Raw genomic sequence first — 21,388 nt, forward strand, 5'->3', positions numbered from 1 at the left:
CACACATTCTACAAGGTCTACAAGGTGAATGTTTTGGCCTCATCTGATTCCAGCTTCAGGTGTATGGCCCTTTTTCTTTTCTTTGAGCTGCAGGCAGTCCAATAGTTCCAATAGTTCTGGTGTGTGTGTCTTATTTTTATTTTTTATCAGTGTAGGGCTGTTATCATTGGTTTGCTGTGTTGTCTACCCCTCAGTCAGATTGCTTTTGTACATCCCGAAGGTTACAGACTTCCTGCGTCCCTCAATGCACAACAATTTAAATAGGTTTTTTGTACTTGCCTTAAAATCCTTTTCTTCAAGTCCAGGTCCTGCCACTCTGTTTATGATGATAATCTCAGTACTGCCTGGGGCATTTTGTGGGAGTGGATATTCTGGGCTGGCATTATAGTTTTTTTTTTATGCTTGCCAGTGACTAATCCTCCTGTGGTTGGCATTAGAACTTCAAGGTTACGCACTTTCTTTGTCCCTGAATGGATTGCAACAAAAACAATATTACAGTGAGTAAAAAATTTTAAATTTTTGTCTTCCCTAGAGTAACATAGGATAAAAACCCAATTAGTTTCCACAGAGGCTATCAGCTGGACTTTCAACCCTCCAGACGCACCTATCCACCGATGGGGGGCTACGTTCTGTTGTGAACCACACTTCCCTTAGTTTCTGGGCTGCTTTCATGCCCTCTCTCTCGTTTCAAGACACACATTTTTGTGGACATATACTTTATTGACTTTCTCGATGGCCTTCAAAATCATGGACTTCACATACTTTCATTATGATAAGCAATGTTTTTGCAAATGGATGATACTAATGATTGTAGTTTCTGCATCTGTATATACACTCAGGCCTTTGTGCTCATGTGTGTCCGCACCCTTTTTTTCAAATAAAGTATTTTGTGAAACACAAAGAAAAAGGCCTTATTGCTGTATTTGTCTTACATAGTAACATAGTCAGGTTGAAAAAAAGACACAAGTCCATCTAGTTCAACCAATAAATAAAAAACATACAATCCAATATACACAATCCTATACCCACAGTTGATCCAGAGGAAGGTGAAAATCCCCAGAAAAGCATGATCTAATTTGCTACAGCAGGGAAAAAAATTCCTTCCTGATCCCCCGAGGGGCAATCTTATATTTTCGTTCAATCGTCTTTTTTTTTTTTTTATTGTATTAATAACAGCAAGTACAGAGCCATTAAGAAGACATATACCTGTGTGGCATCACAGGTCAACATAGTAAAGCAGCTGTCCTCTGGTCGATTCAAGATGTTCAGAATAGTCTGATAAGAGAACATTATGTAATTCAGAGGCTCTCTCATACCTTAACATAGAACTGTAGAAAATAGACTGTGAACGTAAGCGAAAAGGAGAGGGAAAGAGGTAGAAAAGTGAAGCGGGGGTAAGAGGGTAGGGTGGAGCACCACAAAAGCTATGAAGGCACCATCTTGCTAACAAATGAGGAGAGACCTGATGGGTTTTAACAATGCCATGCTATATCCAAACTGATTTAAAAAGTTTTGACTTTAGATACACTGACCAAAATCTAATTTGTTTAAGCCAGTGAGATTCCCATAATTCTAAGAGTATTTAAATGGTGTAAAATTTTTATTTTATTCCCTTCAGATCCGCGCTATAGCCGAATGACGGCTACAGTGCGGACCCACTTTGCCAGGAGGCTGTCAATAGACTCCCCTTTGCACACTCCCTGCGTGCCCCCTGCAGGGCACGCGGCACTCGCTGTGATCACCAAGTCAATGAGACTCGGGTGATCACAGATCAGAGTAAGGGGCCAGTCCCGGACCAGAAGATCGGTAATCGTTTTCTTTTTTTCTCCTCACGCTGACAACGTGAGGAGAAAAGAAAGGCAATCGCCGGCTTCTGTGCAAGGGACATCGGTCCTCAAGAGGAAGATGCACAGTCATCTTATCTGTACCCACTAGTGCCACCTGCCAGTGCCCACAGTGCCATGAATCAGTGCCCACCAGTGCATAACAGTGCCAACTATCAATGCCCACGAGTGCCACCTATCAATGCCCACCAGTGGTGCCAATCAGTGCTGCCTATCAGTGCCCATCAATGCAGCCTATCAGTGCAGCCTCATCAGCCTACATCAATGAAGGGGAAAAATTACCAGTTTGCAAAATTTTATAACAAAATATAAAACGGTTTTGTATTTTTTTTTATTCGGTCTCTTTTAATTTTTTTAACAAAAAATTAAAAACCCAGAGGTGATCAAATACCACCAAAAGAAAGCTCTATTTGTAGGAAAAAAATGATAAAAATTTCATTTGGGTACAGTGTTGTATGACCGCGCATTTGTCATTCAAAGAGAGACAGTGCTAAAAGCTGACAATTGGTTTGGGCAGGAGGGGGGTTTAAGTGCTCAGTAAGCAAGTGGTTATTTTAGTGTATGTATTGATTTGTGATAGCCACAGAGACTGACATTTTCATGTTACTAACATTTTTCTGCAGGTACCACAGCAATGTTTATTCTCCATTGTGGAAAGTTCAAAGGGTCCTCACAAATATAAAAAAAACAGCTAAGTTTAAACTGAACTAAATATTAGAGACATTGTATTTCAGGGTAAAAACATGGCTAAGCTAGCCATAGATACCAGAGAATGGATAAACATGCATGTGCAATCTGTCAGTCAAGGATGGCAAACGTGTTTGGTTACCTAATTCTTGGAGATCCATCATATTTTCTTGATGGAGAAAGTACCTTATAAACATTAGACCTTTCCCTCGTTCAACTGATAACAGATTAAAAGACAGTCAGATAGAAGACCGATATCTGACTGTCTGAAGATATCTTACTAAAATCGACCCCTCTTCCCCAGGGAGGTCACAGAAGGCAGTTATTTCAAGCAGTGCTCAATTTAGGACTACTACTGCTTGTTGTTTTCAGGTTATTGCTATCTGTTTAGTAGATTTGAGCTTTATGATTAGAAACATAAGATGTGGGTTGCTTATTTTTTTTCTGTTCTTGTATTTCATTTATATCATTTACAGTGTTTTAGAAGTGAGTTTTAGCATAATTTAAGAGTCTATAAGAGTTAATTTTATATTTTACTGTTTTTTTTCTTAGACACAGCTTTTGCAAAAAATAAGGATGATGGAAAATGGTATTATTTTGATGACAGCAGTGTTTCAACTGCATCGGAAGACCAGATAGTGGTGAGTATTTGTGTAGTTCTCTTTTATGCACATCTAGCTGAATTTATTTATTTTTGATGAAATGAGATCTGAGGATCATCAAAAGTACACAATTCCCAGTCCTCCTGAGCACCCCCCCCCCCTCTCTGAAGCTTCTTATCTTGGGAAGACCACTGTAGTTTGTCTATAGCTGTGAGCTGCAATTCCCTCTAGCAATTGTCATATGTGTGTGTGTGTGTGTGTGTGTGTGTGTTTGGTAAGCAGTTTGAGACGAATATAAAGCTACCTCTTGTCATTTACAATCTCAGGAGCTGTAAGCAAAGCTGTGTCTCAGAGAAGTCCATGTCTGTCTTTCTGAAGTAAATAAACAGCAAACGGCAACAGTAAATAAATAGTAGAAAATGGTGGGGGTGGCTTTGTGTACTTTTTTGCATCAGCAAATTTGCCTTTTTAATGTAAACTAATGTATGAATCTAAAACTTTATATATATATATATATATATATATATATATATATATATATATACACAGTGGGGACGGAAAGTATTCAGACCCCCTTACATTTTTCACTCTTTGTTATATTGCAGCCATTTGCTAAAATCATTTAAGTTAATTCTTTCCTCATTAATGTACACACAGCACCCCATATTGACAGAAAAACACAGAATTGTTGACATTTTTTCAGATTTATTAAAAAAGAAAAACTGAAATCACATGGTCCTAAGTATTCAAACCCTTTGCTGTGACACTCATATATTTAACTCAGGTGCTGTCCATTCTGCTGATAATCCTTGAGATGGTTCTACACCTTCATTTGAGTGCAGCTGCGTTTGATTATACTGATTGGACTTGATTAGGAAAGCCACACACCTGTCTATATAAGACCTTACAGCTCACAGTGCATGTCAGAGCAAATGAGAATCATGAGGTCAAAGGAACTGCCTGAAGAGCTCAGAGACAGAATTGTGGCAAGGCACAGATCTGGCCAAGGTTACAAATACATTTCTGCTGCACTTAAGGTTCCTAAGAGCACAGTGGCCTCCATAATCCTTAAATGGAAGACGTTTGGGACGACCAGAACCCTTCCTAGAGCTGGCTGTCCCGCCAAACTGAGCTATCAGGGGAGAAGAGCCTTGGTGATAGAGGTAAAGAAGAACCCAAAGATCACTGTGGCTGAGCTCCAGAGATGCAGTCGGGAGATGGGAGAAAGTTGTAGAAAGTCAACCATCAATGCAGCCCTGCACCAGTCAGGGCTTTATGGCAGAGTGGCCTGACGGAAGCCTCATCTCAGTGCAAGACACATGAAAGCCCGCATGGAGTTTGCTAAAAAAAAAAACGCCTGAAGGACTCCAAGATGGTGAGAAATAAGATTCTCTGATCTGATGAGACCAAGATAGAACTTTTTGGCCTTAATTCTAAGCGGTATGTGTGGAGAAAACCAGGCACTGCTCATCACCTGTCCAATACAGTCCCAACAGTGAAGTATGGTGGTGGCAGCATCATGCTGTGGGGGTGTTTTTCAGCTGCAGGGACAGGACAACTGGTTGCAATCGAGGGAAAGATGAATGCGGCCAAGTACAGGAATATCCTGGATGAAAACCTTCTCCAGAGTGCTCAGGACCTCAGACGGGGCCGAAGGTTTACCTTCCAACAAGACAATGACCCTAAGCACACAGCTAAAATAATGAAGGAGTGGCTTCACAACAACTCCGTGACTGTTCTTGAATGGCCCAGCCAGTGCCCTGAACCCAATTGAGCATCTCTGGAGAGACCTAAAATGGCTGTCCACCAACATTTACCATCCAACCTGACAGAACTGGAGAGGATCTGCAAGGAGGAATGGCAGAGGATCCCCAAATCCAGGTGTGAAAAACTTGTTGCATCTTTCCCAAAAAGACTCATGGCTGTATTAGATCAAAAGTGTGCTTCTACTTAATACTGAGCAAAGGGTCTCAATACTTAGGCCCATGTGATATTTCAGTTTTTCTTTTTTAATAAATCTGCAAAAATGTAAACAATTCTGTGTTTTTCTGTCAATATGGGATGCTGTGTGTACATTAATGATGAAAAAAAATGAACTTAAATAATTTTAGCAAATGGCTGCATTATAACGAGTGAAACATTTAAGGGGGTCTGAATACTTTCCGTCCCCACTGTATATATTTCTTTATAATAAATATATATATATATATATATATATATATAATTCTATTACACAAAAGAAGAACATAATTTCCTATGATCAAATGGTATCTGTAACAGAAACACTAGTTATTCAACCTAACCAGAAGGCCACTGTTTGTGGGGAACAGCCATGGCGGAGGGAGGGATCTCTGTGCTGGCAGATTTTTGCCTTTGTATGAGCGGCCAGTCCATGCCTCTGGTACCAGGCATTTACTACAGCTTAATTATTTTCCAGCCAGTACCTGTAGGAAAACCCAAGTTCTTAAGTAGGTATTCCAGCATAGGGGATTGAAGAAATCGCTAAAGGTTAATATAAATTTTAGGCCTGGTTTGCAATAATGATTGCATAGTCCTGCTAATGTTGGCTGGATTATGCAATTATATTTATGTACGTGGATCTTGGGATGATATACAGGTATATCACGTTTTCTTTTTATTGACCAGTTAGTAATCCCTAAATTAAATGTGATTCTGGGGTTGTGTGCAAACTCCCTTTCGCTGAATAAGTATGGAAACTTGGGGTGGGGGGGATAGAAACCTGTCTATATACAAAAAAAAGCACAAACATTTTGTGGTTAGATCGTGCCATCACATCCTTCCGTGATTAAAATGTTCGTGACCAGCAGTAAAGCAGACCTGTGAGGAATTTAATATAAATAAACTGACCTGTTTACCTTAGAGTACATCAGTTGTTTCCAAGAGCACCGTGTAGTTGAGCACTTGACTCTAACCAGCCATTAAAGAGGAAGTAAACTCTCCCACTCTGATGCTGCTTTTCATTTAGTCCATTATAATAAGTAATTATCAATCTGTAGCCACTGTAATCCAGCCCAAATCGCATATTACTTTTTAAAGAAACTTTAAAAAACTTGTTTAGGAAGCTCTGAGTGATTATGCAGTCTCATGGGATTTCAGTTTCCTGCCGTACAAAGAGCTGATAATAGACAGACAAGTACAGAGTGTGCCGTAAATCAGGGGAGATCTGGGCATGCTCAGTGAAGTCATTCTAAAGAACAAAAAGGATTACAACAATACTAAGCAAGTAAGGAGATATCTACAAGCAGTGTTCATTAGGGTTTTTTATGCTAATTTACATGGGACAAAGTTGTCGGAGAGAGTTTACAACCACTTTAAAGCCACCTTCAGTAGTAACAAACAGGACCTGGGAGGAGCAAAGCCAAGTGCCAATTTATTAGATAAAGTTGATATTTGCGTGTTGAAGCTATCTGGATTTTTGAACTCCAGGAATACTATGGTAGGTAAGATGCTTGCAGGTACACAACAATGCTTGCTGTAATATAGTAATGATGATGGTGCTGCAGACATCACCCAGGGCTAATTCCGCCCTAAAACTAGTAAGAGAACATATTGGTTTTGATTAAGACTTAATAATTGTGGACTTTTAACATACAGAGGCTGTTTCTGCCTGTTGTGGCTATTTGATGAATGTGGACTACTTAACTCAGCACTGGTCGAGTGCCATATAACAATGATATGATAAAGGATACTCAGAGGTAGAGGGTTAGTTCACCTTTACCAAAAAAATTACTATGCAGTTAGGGGCTGCCTGTAGATAAAAACAAACTGTGCAGCTTTGAGTAAAATTAAATGTCCTTGCTATAGGTGTAGGCCACTTATGCATCTCCCAGAGATGGCCTCATGCCATCCTGCCTTGTTGCTAGGGCATTGCTAAGACACCCCATAGCCAATTCAAACCCTTCACAATTCACTCTCTCCCCTGTTACAGTAGCTCTGAGCTCAGCAATGCTGCAACAGAGGAGATAGTGAACCACACATGTGCAGGGGTTTTAGAGCTCACTCTAGTGATGGTGGAGATGAGCTTGGTGCATCTTAGAAAAGTAGCACAGAATAATACCATCTTCGGGTAGGTTTCAAGAGGTGCGTAAATGGCCTACACCTACAACAAGGGCATTATCCAACATACTGTATTTATCGGCGTTAAAATCAGGGGAAAATCGCGGGCGCGTGTTATACGGCGATCCCCCGCTGACTGTGAGCGGAGCGATCGCCGATATACATAGATAGCCGAGTTTGAAAATGGCGCCGCGGGGCCGAGATACATAGCGGTGACTTTCGGCGGCTCTCGGACACTTTCGGCTCTACTCGTAGTCCCGCCCAGGATGGGCGTGACTGTGAGCGGAGCGAGCGCTGCCCATATACAGATAGCCGAGTGTACTCCGCTCACAGTCATGTCCAGTCCCGACCTATGATGGACACAGGGACTGGGCGTGACTGTGAGCGGAGCTAGCACTATCTGTATATGGGCGGCGCTCGCGCCTCAAGTCACGGCTATGTATCTCGGCGCCGGCGGCGCCATTTTCAAACTGCAGTGACACTGACAAGTCACTGCAGTTTAACTGCAGCCTGGGCAAGGCTGCAGATGGGCACTGACAAAGCTGCAAGGCTGCAAATGGACACTGATAAGGCTGCAAATGACACCAAGGCTACAAATGACACCAAGGCTGCAAATGACTGCAAGGCTGCAAATGACACTGGACAAGTATGCAGATGGACGCTGTGCAAGGCTGCATTGATGGGCATTTAAATGTAAGTTTTTTTCCTTAAAATTCCCTCCTAAACTTGCGGTGCGTGTTATACGCCGATAAATTAGATAAGTCAAAGCTGCATTGGCAGTTTTTGGGTAAAGGTGAACTAACCCTTTAAGTGATATAATTTTTTTTTTTTTTTTTAGAATTTTTTTTATTAAAGCTATTTTAAAGTACAATGTGCCGTAAAATATCAAAAGTAGTACCATAGTTCAAGTACTATACAAAAGCACACTATATATAAAAATACACAGTCTGTATAAACATATAAACATTACATAAATCACAAATCACAGACAAAAAGCAAGAAACAAAGTGCTGGTATATATGATCACCGGCACATGACAGAAAAGGTGGGGGAAGGAGATTAGGGTTTGCATGGGTATTGGTGCCAATACTGCGCATTTTCACGAGTACCTGTACTTGTGCAAATGCTGCAATACCAAAACCGATACCTTTTACAGTGCAATTTGACTCCATACAAAATGAATGGGCTCAAGTTGCAGTGTAAAGAATCAAAATGCAGTGCAATTCCTGTCCAAATCTCATGCAGACTTCAGCTTGGGTTTACACGGGAGTAGTGCGGAAAAACGCATGCAATTCCATCAGGAATCGCACCGCATTCCTGTTCATATCGCATACAATACTTTGCAGTACAATTTGAGCCCATTCATTCTGTATGGGCTCAAATCGCACCGCAAAGGTATTGGTACTTGGTATTGCCGAGTACTTGAGCACAAGTATCGGTACTCATACTCGCTGATAAAAAAACGGTATCGGTGCAACCCTACGGGCTCGTTCTCACCATACATGCATGACAACTGATGGGAAAACCATGCAGTTTTAACTTGCAGATACATGAGTTTACATCAGTTTTTATGCACGTTGACATAAGTTTTCATGCAAGTCAGTTATGTGCCCTGTACACACCAGTGTTGATGTCATGACAGTCTTTTTCCAGTGTAGAAAACTGTATACACATTGCAGATTCCTGCGCAGAAAAAAAATCTGCACATGATATCAGTGTTGTGGTGTAAATAGGACACATAGAGAACAATTGTTTTTTTTTTTGTTCCCTTGCAGAACGAGTGCAGAAAAACTGATGTCTCTGCACGATAATGTGAACAAGGCCTGAAGGAGACCAAGCAGTATTCAACCATGCAGACCAGATTTTATATTATTTGGCTGGGCAGCCTCTGCTCATATAAGTCAACTGGTACATGGAAAGTGCAGATCAAACAGCTGAGCATCAAACAATGTAAAAGAGTGGGGTAGAGAGCTTCCATTTGAGGAGGTTTTAGTGTAGAATAACAGTAGTTTAGCATTTTTCTAAATAGGAAATCATAGAGCCTTAACAACAGAACAAAAGGATCCAGGATCAAGGATATACCTTTGGTGCCTTAGTCAATCTGAATGTGATTTGATTCTAATAATCAAAAACCTTTGGCAGTTCCACACCATGTAATGAAAAGTGCTGTTAGTATTCTGACAGTGATGTTTTAGCTGTCACTTTGCTTTGCATCATAATTAGAGTGCTGATAGGAACTGCACTTCATAAAGTGTAGAATGTCATTTCAAGCAACCTTTCTGTAATACCATCCTGTTTTGTTTTACACACAGAAGACAACCTTGAAAAAGAAATACTATTTGAATAAAGATCATCTGTATTAATTAATTATCTAGTTCTTTTTCTGCCAATTGTCAAATTTCTGGGATTTGGAATGCAGGTTTGTACCAAGGTCCTCTCTAATGTATACATGCTCTGCTTTTTCATTTTCACAGTCCAAAGCAGCATATGTACTCTTCTATCAGCGGCAGGATACCATCAGTGGGACAGGCTTCTTTCCTCTGGACAGAGAAGTAAAGCAAGGTGCTTCAGCTGCTACTGGGATTCCAGTGGAGAGTGACGAGGAGTCAAATGACAATGAAAATGACATAGAGAATGAAAACTGTATGCATACCAATTAAAAATAAGCCTGTGATCACATACATAGGAATAGAAATCACCAATAATAATCCTGAGATATCTGCCAAAAATATCTTTTTTTTTCTGTTCTAATAAAAAAGGGGAATATCAGCTGGCAGAATGTAAACTGTTTGTCTATCTGTTCTATTTATTGTATAGTGTTCCTTAAAAGGGCAATGCAGTGAAAACCGTGACTGATGAGTCTATTCAGTTTAGACTTTTATTTGCAAGCTAAATGTATTCAAGAAGTTTTTTTTTCTGCTCTTCTTTTTTTTTTTCTTAATGCTGTTAAACTATATAACTTCCTCTATAATCCTCAGCAGTTCAGCTGTCTGTATCTTGCTTGTATTGAAGCTGAAACACTGGATATAAGACTCTAAAGAACATGCTGGGCTCCTGAGGATAAAACAGTAATAGATACTGTGTGATCAGTTGCTCAGTTTTTTCCAAACTCAAATTATCAGCATCTTATGATAAAAAGTATGCTTGAATCACTCCATAATCAATGCAAACCACTCAACATATGAATCATTTTACTGAGGGAAATAACAAAGGTGTTTTAGCCTTTTAATATACAGTTTTCAATTTTTGAAATCTCTTTCAGTTTACTTGATGCTGTGTAATGGATTTGATTTTTCATAATGTGTCAAAAATACGTTTTGATTGAATGTATATTTACCTTGTCACTCGTAGGATTCCTGTTCTGTTTGCTGAAAACTGGTGCATTCTTATGATCTTCTGTAAGTCAAGCGTTTAACTTTTGTGTTGTAAAGGTCCTCCCCTTCAGAATTATTTTATCCGGGAGCTTTGAGCTCCCTAGTTACACTGTACATGTAATAAAGAAAAAATATATATATAATGGCACCCAGTGCCTGTGACAATGACTGTGGATTAATCTTAAACTATAGGATGTTATTTTTATTTCATTTTCATTTTTAATATGTTTGACTTTATTCAAGATAGGTCTGTGAAATTTCGTGTGCTCCCTTTAAAAGTCACCATGGCCTTACAACTCATCTCAAAGGGGTAAATAGTTCTAAAACTAGGAAAAGTGACATTTGCATGTTCAGTTATCAGAACCTGTACTGTGTATATTGCATACAAGCCTTGGATTTCATGATGGCTAACTGCATTCAAGGGTCCAGGATGCCAAAAAGAGAAAACAAAAAAAAACAAAAACAAACATCGAACATTTTGTAAAATGAATTATTTGCTGCTTTACCTGTGATCTTGTTAAAGAATGTATTGTTGATTTGTATACTGCCTATGACAGGAACTCTTTACATTTTGGGACGCGCTTTACATATCTACTACCTGAGGAATTTCTTTACTGTCCCAGCAGAGGAAAAAAATAAATAAGAAAATAGTATAGCGTTCTTCATTTGAACTAATGTAATAAAAATACAATAGGTTTTAAATTGTGTATTGTAAATAAAAGTTCACTCTGTGAGTGCACATTTTGGTAAATTATTTTATTTATACATTAGCATTACAAATATAAATGCATATCACCAGGAGAAATGAGGGTATGGCTTTGCTTTATGTCTCGGTATTAAGGCTGATGTGATGTATCCTGGTATTTTAAAGCTGCTTTTTTTGTTTTACTTTGTTTTTTGTTTTGTTTTTTTTTTGTTTTGATTTTTTTTTTTTTTTTTTTTGGTTTTTTTTTTTTTTTTTTATTGTCAAATGTTTACCTTCTGCATGACGGAGGTAACAGGTTTGTCTGCACTTTAAGTTCACTTGAGTTTACATTTAAATTGTGCATGATTTATTTATTTATATAAATTTAAATAAAGTTGTTGAAGGCCTTATGTAGTGTGTGGTCTGTCTTATATTCATAAAAGCTTGAACTGGTTGTATAAAGCTGATCTGTTCAATACATTACCTGTTTGATCCATAAATTTGGATTAATGCGTACTTAAAGCAGAACTACAGCATTTCGACCACCATTACCACCTGAAGACCCCCAAGTTTTTTTTTTTTAAACTATATTTTTCTTTGTCTTTTTGTCTACATTTCTTTGGTGAAAATAACCCAAATCATTGTTTAATATTTGGTCTGTAGGAAAGTTATAGAGTCAGCAAACTATGGTAAATATATTTGAAAATTGATCAATCCTGATGTACCTACAGCCTATCTCATTTCTTGAGGCCTGAAAACGACAGGACAGTACAAATATATCCCAAATGATCCCTTTGTGGAAAAGTAGACAGTCCAAAGTATTTAGTAAAAGGTATGGTGAGTTTTCTGAAGTTGTAATTTTTTTTTTTACAATTTGATTTCTTTCTTTTTTTACATACTATCACCAGTACAGCACAGCATTGTCATATAACTGGTGTGGCAGTGATCAGGGATATACAGTGGGGACAGAAAGTATTCAGACCCCCTTAAATTTTTCACTCTTTGTTATATTGCAGCCACAAAAACACAGAATTGTTGACATTTTTGCAGATTTATTAAAAAAGAAAAACTGAACTATCTCACATGGTCCTAAGTATTCAGACCCTTTGCTGTGACATTCATATATTTAACTCAGGTGCTATCCATTTCTTCTGATCATCTTTGAGATGGTTCTACACCTTCATTTGAGTCCAGCTGTGTTTGATTATACTGATTGGACTTGATTAGGAAAGCCACACACCTGTCTATATAAGACCTTACAGCTCACAGTGCATGTCAGAGCAAATGAGAATCATGAGGTCAAAGGAATTGCCTGAAGAGCTCAGAGACAGAATTGTGGCAAGTCACAGATCTGGTCAAGGTTACAAAAAAATTCTGCTGCACTTAAGGCTCCTAAGAGCACAGTGGCCTCCATAATCCTTAAATGGAAGACGTTTGGGACGACCAGAACCCTTGCTAGAGCTGGCCGTCTGGCCAAACTGAGCTATCGGGGGAGAAGAGCCTTGGTGAGAGAGGTAAAGAAGAACCCAAAGATCACTGTGGCTGACCTCCTGAGATGCAGTTGGGAGAAAGTTGTAGAAAGTCAACCATCACTGCAGCCCTCCACCAGTCTGGGCTTTATGGCAGAGTGGCCCGACGGAAGCCTCTCTTCAGTGCAAGACACATGAAAGCCCGCATGGAGTTTGCTTAAAAAAAACACCTGAAGGACGCCAATATGGTGAGAAATAAGATTCTCTGGTCTGATGAGACCAAGATATAACTTTTGGCCTTAATTCTAAGCGGTATGTGTGGAGAAAACCAGGCACTGCTCATCACCTGTCCAATACAGTCCCAACAGTGAAGCATGGTGGTGGCAGCATCATGCTGTTGGGGGTGTTTTTCAACTGCAGGGACAGGACGACTGGTTGCAATCGAGGGAAAGATTAATGCGGCCAAGTACAGGGATATCCTGGACAAAAACCTTCTCCAGAGTGCTCAGGACCTCAGACTGGGCCGAAGGTTTCCCAAAACGACTCATGGCTGTATTAGATCAAAAGGGTGCTTCTACTAAATACTGAGCAAAGGGTCTGAATACTTAGGACCATGTGATAGTTCAGTTTTTCTTTTTTTAATAAATCTGCAAAAATGTCAACAATTCTGTGTTTTTCTGTCAATATGGGGTGCTGTGTGTACATTCATGAGGAAACAAAATTAACTTAAATGATTTTAACAAATGGCTGCAATATAACAAAGAGTGAAAAATTTAAGGGGGTCTGAATACTTTCTGTCTCCACTGTGTGTGTGTGTGTGTGTGTGTGTATATATATATATATATATATATATATATATATATATATATATATATATATATATATATATATAATCTCCACTTGACCACTGGGCACTTAAACCCCCTTACTAACCAGACCAATTTTCAGCTTTCGGTGCTCTCACACTTTGAATGACAATTACTCAGTCATGCAACACTGTACCCAAATGAAATTTTTGTCCTTTTTTTCACACAAATAGAGCTTTCTTTTGGTGGTATTTAATTACCGCTGGGTTCTTTATTTTTTGCGCTATAAAAGAAAAAAGACTGAAAATTCTGTTAAAAAAAATGCATTTTTCTTCGTTTCTGTTATAAAATTTTGCAAATTAGTAATTTTTTCTTCATATATTTTGGCCAAAATTTATACCGCTACATATCTTTGGTAAAAATAACCCAAATCGGTGTATATTATTTGGTCTTTGTGAAAGTTATAGAGTCCACAAGCTGGTGCCAATCTCTGAAAATTGATCACACCCGAAGTATTGACATGAGAACTGATCTCATTTCTTGAGACCCTAACATGCCAGAAAAGTACAAATACCCCCCCAAATGACCCCTTTTTGGAAAGAAGACATTCCATGGTATTTAGAAAGATGCATGATGAGTTTTTTGAAGTTGTCATTTTTTCCCCACAATTCTTTGCAAAATCAAGATTTTTTTTTTCTTTTTTTGTTTTTCACAAAATTGTCATATTAGCAGGTTATTTCTCACACACAGCATATGCATACCACAAATTGCACCCCAAAACACATTCTGCTATTACTCCCGAGTACGGCGATACCACATGTGTGAGACTTTTACACAGCGTGACCACATACAGAGGCTCAAAATGCACGGAGCACCATCAGGCATTCTAGGAGCACCCAGGCCAATTCTGATATTTCTCTCCTACATGTAAAAATCATAATTTATTTGCTAGAAAATTACATAGAACCCCAAAACATTATATATGTTTTTTTAGCAAAGACCCTAGAGAATACAATGGCGGTCGTTGCACCTTTTTCTCTCGCACGGTATTTGCGCAGCAATTTTTTGAACGCTTTTTTAAAAAAAAAAAAACAGTTTTGTGCTTTAAAAAAAAACAAAACAGTAAAGTTAGCCCAATATTTTTGCATAATGTGAAAGATGAAGTTATGCCAAGTAAATAGATACCTAACCTGTCACCCTTCAAAATTGCACACGCTCATGGAATGGCGCCAAACATCTCCCCATAGGAGACGCTTTAAAATTTTTTACTGGTTACATGTTGTGAGTTACAGAGGAGGTCTAGGGCCAAAATTATTGCTCTTGCTTTACCGATCACAGCGATACCTCACATGTGTGGTTTGAACACCATTTTCATATGTGGGCGCAACTTACGTATGCGTTCGCTTGTGCATGCGAGCACACGGGGACACAGGGAAAATTTTTTTTTTTTATTGTTCATTTTACTTTATTTTAGTTTGAGGCTTTTTTCCAAAAAATACATTTTTTGATCACTTTTATTTCTATTACAAGGAATGTAAACATCCCCTGTAATCGGAATATGGCATGTCAGGTCCTCTTTACAGTGAGATATGGGGTCAATAAGACCCCACATCTCACCTCTAGACTGGGAAGCCCGAAATAAAAAAATAAAAAAAGATCCTGGCTTCGATTGTAGCGGTGGGTCGCGGTGAGAAGCACCTGAGGGCGGCGAGAGGGGGGGGGACGTCCTCTCTCACCTCCCGTAAGAACGATCAAGCAGCGGAACAGCCGCTATGATCATTCTTATGGTGTAGGGAATCGCCGGCTGAAATAGCTGATATCTGAATGATGCCTGTAGCTGCACCCATCATTCAGATATCCCCGCAGAAAGTCAAGGACGTCGTATGACGGCCGGCGGGCGGGAAGTGGTTAAAACACATTTTTTTTTAACACAAAGTTGTCCATTTATACAATGTTTCTAACACATAGCATGTACATACCAAAAATTACACCCCAAAATAGATTCTCCTACTCCTCCTGAGTACGGCAATACCACATGTGTGAGACTTCCACAGCCTGGCCACATACAGAGGCCGAGTACAGCCGAGTATGGCTGAGCATGGCAAAGTATGGTTGGGTATCACCGAGTATTGCGGAGCATTGCAGAGTATTGCATTGTATTGCCGGGTCATTGCAGAGTATGGCCGGGTCATTGCAGAGTATTGCGGGTATTGCAGAGTATTGCACAGGGAATTGCAGAGCATGGATGGATGGATGTGACTTCACATGTCACTGAGCAGCGCTGTGGGCACTACACATCCAGCCCACAGCGCGGCTCCCATCCGATCTCTCCCCCTCTGTACCGATCGGTACAGAGAGGGGAGGGAGGAACCGGCGTCATGACATGACGCCAGTTTGTTTACATGTGATCGCTCCGTCATTTGACGGAGCGATCACATGGTAAACGGCCGCGGTCAGCGATCAACGGATGTTCCCGTGTGCACGCCCCAGGGGGCGCGCGGGAGCAGTTTTCTGGAATCACGTCACTCCCAGAGTTATCCAACCGCCCTGCTGCCGTCATTTGGCTATGGGCCGGTTGGCAACTGGATATATATATATATATATATATATATATATATATATATACACAGTGGGGCAAAAAAGTATGTAGTCAGCCACCAATTGTTCAAGTCCTCTCACTTAAAAAGATGAGAGAGGCCTGTAATTGTCATCATAGGTATACCTCAACTATGAGAGACAAAATGTGGAAACAAATCAAGAAAATCACATTGTCTGAATTTTGAAAGAATTTATTTGCAAATTATGGTGGATAATAAGTATTTGGTCACCTACAAACAAGCAAGATTTCTGTCTCTCACAGACCTGTATCTTCTTTAAGAGGCTCCTCTGTCCTCCACTCATTACCTGTATTAATGGCACCTGTTTGAACTTATCAGTATAAAAGACACCTGTCCAGAACCTCAAACAGCCACACTCCAAACTCCACTATGGTGAAGACCAAAGAGCTGTCGAAGGACACCAGAAACAAAATTGTAGACCTACACCAGGCTGGAAAATGGAAGACATACAAGACCACTGATAATCTCCCTCGATCTGGGGCTCCACGCAAGATCTCACCCCCTGAGGTCAAAATGATCACAAGAACGGTGAGCAAAAATACCAGAACCACACGGGGGGACCTAGTGAATGACCTGCAGAGGGCTGGGACCAACGTAACAAAGGCTACCATCAGTAACACACTACGCCTCCAGGGACTCAGATCCTGCAGTGCCAGACGTGTCCCCCTGCTTAAGCCAGTACATGTCCGGGCCCGTCTGAGGTTTGCTAGAGAGCATTTGGATGATCTAGAAGAGGATTGGGAGAATGTCATATGGTCAGATGAAACCAAAGTCGAACTGTTTGGTAGAAACACAACTTGTCGTGTTTGGAGGAGAGAGAATGCTGAGTTGCAACCAAAGAACACCATACCTACTGTGAAGCATGGGGATGGCAACATCATCTTTGGGGCTGTTTCTCTGTTTGGGGAACAGGACGACTGATCCGTGTACATGAAAGAATGAATAGGGCCATGTATCGTAAGATTTTGAGTGCAAACCACCTCCCATCAGCAAGGGCATTGAAGATGAAACGTGGCTGGGTCTTTCAGCATGACAATGATCCCAAACACACCGCTCGGGCAACAAAAGAGTGGCTTCGTAAGAAGCATTTCAAGGTCCTGGAGTGGCCTAGCCAGTCTCCAGATCTCAACCCCATAGAAAACCTTTGGAGGGAGTTGAAAGTCCGTGTTGCCCAGCGACAGCCCCAAAACATCACTGCTCTAGAGGAGATCTGCATGGAGGAATGGGCCAACATACCAGCAACAGTGTGTGACAACCTTGTGAAGACTTACAGAAAACGTTTGACCTCTGTCATTGCCAACAAAGGATATATAACAAAGTATTGAGATGAACTTTTGATATTGAACAAATACTTATTTTCCACCATAATTTGCAAATGCATTCTTTCAAAAATCAGACAATGTGATTGTCTGGATTTCTTTCAACATTTTGTCCCTCATAGTTGAGGTATATCTATGATGACAATTACAGGCCTCTCTCATCTTTTTAAGTGGGAGAACTTGCACAGTTGGTGGCTAACTAAATACTTTTTTGCCCCACTGTAATATATATATATATATATATATATATATATATATTTTTTTTTTTTTTTTTTTTTAATAAAAATTTCCTTTTTTTTTTTTTTTTACATAGTAACAGTGTACTACGCTAGGGAAGTGATCAGGATTTTATTTAAATTTTTTTTTACACATTGCCTATACCAGTGAATTTCACGTTTATACGCCACCATTTTTACTGAATGAAATAGATTCATTCAGTGTGTATTGTTGTGATTGGCTACAGCTAATCACGTGGTACAGATGGGCTGTGATTGGGCCCTGTCTGTACCATGTGATCACTTTGACCAATCACAGCTAGCAACAGAATTGTACACAATGAAGCCATCCATTGTTTACAGTTGTCATGTCATCTGTTCTGGTTACAGTGATCACATGGTACCAGCAGCAGGCCGTTACACTGACCAGTCGTCAGCTGCCGGTGACAGATAGTGGCGTGTTCCGGGAGGACATCATATGACGTCCACCCTGAACGAGGAAGGTCCCACCCGCCTGTCATTTGACTATAGACTGGATGGGGACTGGTTAATTTGGTAGTAAATTTGGATACATATATTTTAATTTTCTTTGGTTTCTATTGGAAATAGTAAAAAAAGTATTTTCTGTTATTTGTTTCCCAGTGCAGTTAAATTTCCCCAAATATTTACCACAAAATATAAGCCTTAATGTTTGCTGATTAAAATAACATCACATTAGTGCAACCTTTATATACTCAAATAGTTGCGCTAATCAATGCAATAAACAATGTGTGAACAAAAATTACGTATCATGACATGTTATGAACAATCACAAAAACATGAAATAAGTGATAAGTAAAAAGTTATAAAGAAAAAATAGTGAAACAAAAATCAGTGTAAATATAAATGAAACAGTCCACGTTGATATAAACACTGAAGTGTTCCTTAAATGACAGTTTATAAAGTATTCCACCACCAGGCAATTAAAGTGGCGTTCCACCCAAAAGTGGAACTACCGCTGATTTGTCTCCTCTCCCCCTCCAGTGCCACAATTGGCAGCTTTTGGGGAGGATGGGATATCTGTCTTTGACAGGTATCCTGTTCCCACTTCCGGGAGTCCGCGCCGCGGCCCATGACGTCACTATGGGGCTCCCTCCTCCTCCCCCTGTCGCCAGGCCAGTAGGAGAGAGGAGCGGGGCCTCACGCATGCGCAGCAGGGTTCCCGGTGTGAAGCTGTAAGTCTACACTACCGGGTTCCCTTACCCACAATGGCAGTGGCAGCACCCGACAGCTGATAGAAACATCAGCTGCGGTGCCAACATCTCTGGACTCCAGGACAGGTAAGTGTCCTACTATTAAAAGCCAGCAGCTGCAGTATGTGTAGCTGCTGTCTCTTAATTTTTTTTTTTTTTTTTTTGAGCGGACCTCCACTTTAAGTGAAGAATCCTTCTGTGGCACCCACCACCTTATTAATGGGGGCGCTTACCAGATATTTTGGACCCTCTATCACTAGTGAGGTCAAACTGGCTTGGTAGTAACCCCCTATGGAGGGGTCCTCCTGCAGTTCCAGGTTCCCACTGGAGGTGGTGGGTCTTCCTATATTCCCAAACTCCCGCTAATCCCCAGGATAACCATGACAACCATAGGGATTGGTATAAATGAGAAAAGACTCCAATAGTGTGATACCCTATGAACTACTTTATTAAAATTTACCGTATTTATCGGCGTATAACACGCACTTTTTTCCCCTTAAAATCAGGGGAAAATCGTGGGTGCCTGTTATACGCCGATCCCCCGCCGATTGTGAGCCTCTCGGCGGCTCTCGCAGTCCTGCGTGTGCGGCCGAAAGGCGCCGAGAACGGCGGCGCCATTATTAAACGGGACTGACACGTAAATGACACGGGCAAGGCTGCAGATGGACATGGACAAGGTTACAGCTGGACACTGACAAGGCTACACTGTCACTGATAAGGCTACAGATGGACACTGACAAGACTGCAATGATGGACAAGGCTACACTGACAAGGCTGCAATGATGGACAAGGCTACAGATGGACACTGACAAGGCTGCAGATGGACACTGATAAGGCTGCATTGATGGGCATTTAAATGTAAGTTTTTTTTCCTTAAACTTCCCCCCAAAAAGTTTTTTTCCTTAAAAATTTCCTCCTAAACTTGGGGTGCGTGTTATACGCCGATAAATACGGTATATAAGAAATGCATTTACATTCCGCAAGTAAAAACACAGCCTTGGTTAAAAATACTAAATAATACTAAAGCCTTGTTTTCAATCAGCAGCCATATTTAATGGCGCCCAAGCCTCGTCGTGACCCATGGCCATGTTTTAATGAAGTCAGAATAACCAAACCTCACTTTGATCGGCAATCATATGTTAATTTGGGACAAGCCTCAATGTAATACGCAGACATGGGTTTGACAGAATCACTATTTGGGGACTAACTTAATAATTAAGAGTTAAATAACCAGATAATCACTGGTGAATGGCAATGATCAAAAGGCTGTATAATACAAAGAATCTTGAAATTCAAAACATTTTTCATGGAAAAACAAAAACAAAGGTCCTAGCTAGAAATCCAATATTTAAACAATAGATTATCGCCATCTAGTGGTTGTAATAGGGAAAATCACTCCAAAAGGTTAATACCCAGCTTAGATATTTCACAGACCACATCAATCAAATCACAGAGTTAACTGGCATTATACCATCATTACAATACAAATATGAAAAAAATGATTATAATTAATGAGTATTGATCAATAAGAAAGCACAAGTATAATTTACCCATGGCAAAGTAGCATAGAAAGAAAAAGAAATTTCCCTCCACGCTGCCCATCCCCATTAATTCTCTTTTCACTACTTCCTTCTTGTCCTCTAAAAGTCAGCACCCAGACAGAGAAAATTATACTAAAGAAGGACAAATGCTAAAGGGGGGAAAACACTAAAAATAATTGAGTTAAGTATCATCTATAAAGGCATTAATCTCTATGAAGACATTCAGTTGTAAATCCAATTCATATCAAGTTTGGATACGTCGCCTGGAGCCCCCGCCAATGTAAATTCAGTTTATCAATGCCTATAAAAGAAGTGTCGGCAGGATTCTCGTTGTGCACTTCTAAGTAATGTCTAGAGACTGGGTGACTCTTGAAACCCCTTTTGATGTTGCCAATGAATACATTGAGCCTTACCTGTAGGGGGTGTATTGTTCCCCCAATGTACTGAAACCCATAGGGGCATGTAAGTCAATCAACTACGTATGAGGCTGAGCAGGTAATACAAGAATTAATTTAAAAATTCTGTGATGTACTATTTGATATGAATGTTTCAGTTTTTTTATTCCTAATCGCATTAAAAGAGCACACTGAACATCTTTTACATTTATAATACCCTATCAGATTCTAATAAAAACATAGCCTTATTGGTGGGGGGATCATATACTTTAGGAGCCACTCTATCTTTAAGGGAAGGGACACCTCTGTAGGCCATCTGTGGCCTATCTGATCGGGTTGGACCTAAAATGCTGTAATTTTTCAGAATGTGCCAATGTTTTTGAACCAATTTTTTATTGCAAAATGTTGATTAGAATAAGTGGTGCTAAAAGGCAGGGAAAAATTGCCCTCCTTCACTGCCCTAAGCCTATCAGTTAATAACTGATTCCTATCCAGTTGTTCGACTGAGGATACAATCTCACCCA

The 21,388-nt window shown here is 40.0% G+C and overlaps 1 protein-coding gene across 6 annotated transcripts in view; it reads left to right on the forward strand.

Annotated features, from left to right (window-relative positions):
• Window positions 1-11,323, forward strand: part of USP15 (ubiquitin specific peptidase 15) — a 190,694-nt gene extending 179,371 nt beyond the window's left edge. For all 6 annotated transcript variants that reach the window (XM_073619986.1, XM_073619990.1, XM_073619988.1 and 3 more), the window contains 2 exons: window positions 3,084-3,172; window positions 9,685-11,323. In XM_073619986.1, coding sequence (XP_073476087.1) covers window positions 3,084-3,172; window positions 9,685-9,870 — 275 coding nt within the window. In that variant the 3' untranslated portion in view covers window positions 9,871-11,323. The remainder of the gene's footprint in view (window positions 1-3,083; window positions 3,173-9,684) is intronic.
• The last annotated feature ends 10,065 nt before the right edge of the window (window positions 11,324-21,388 follow it).

This window comes from Aquarana catesbeiana, linkage group LG03 (assembly GCF_042186555.1).
Source record: "Aquarana catesbeiana isolate 2022-GZ linkage group LG03, ASM4218655v1, whole genome shotgun sequence".
Taxonomy (NCBI): Eukaryota; Metazoa; Chordata; class Amphibia; order Anura; family Ranidae; genus Aquarana; species Aquarana catesbeiana.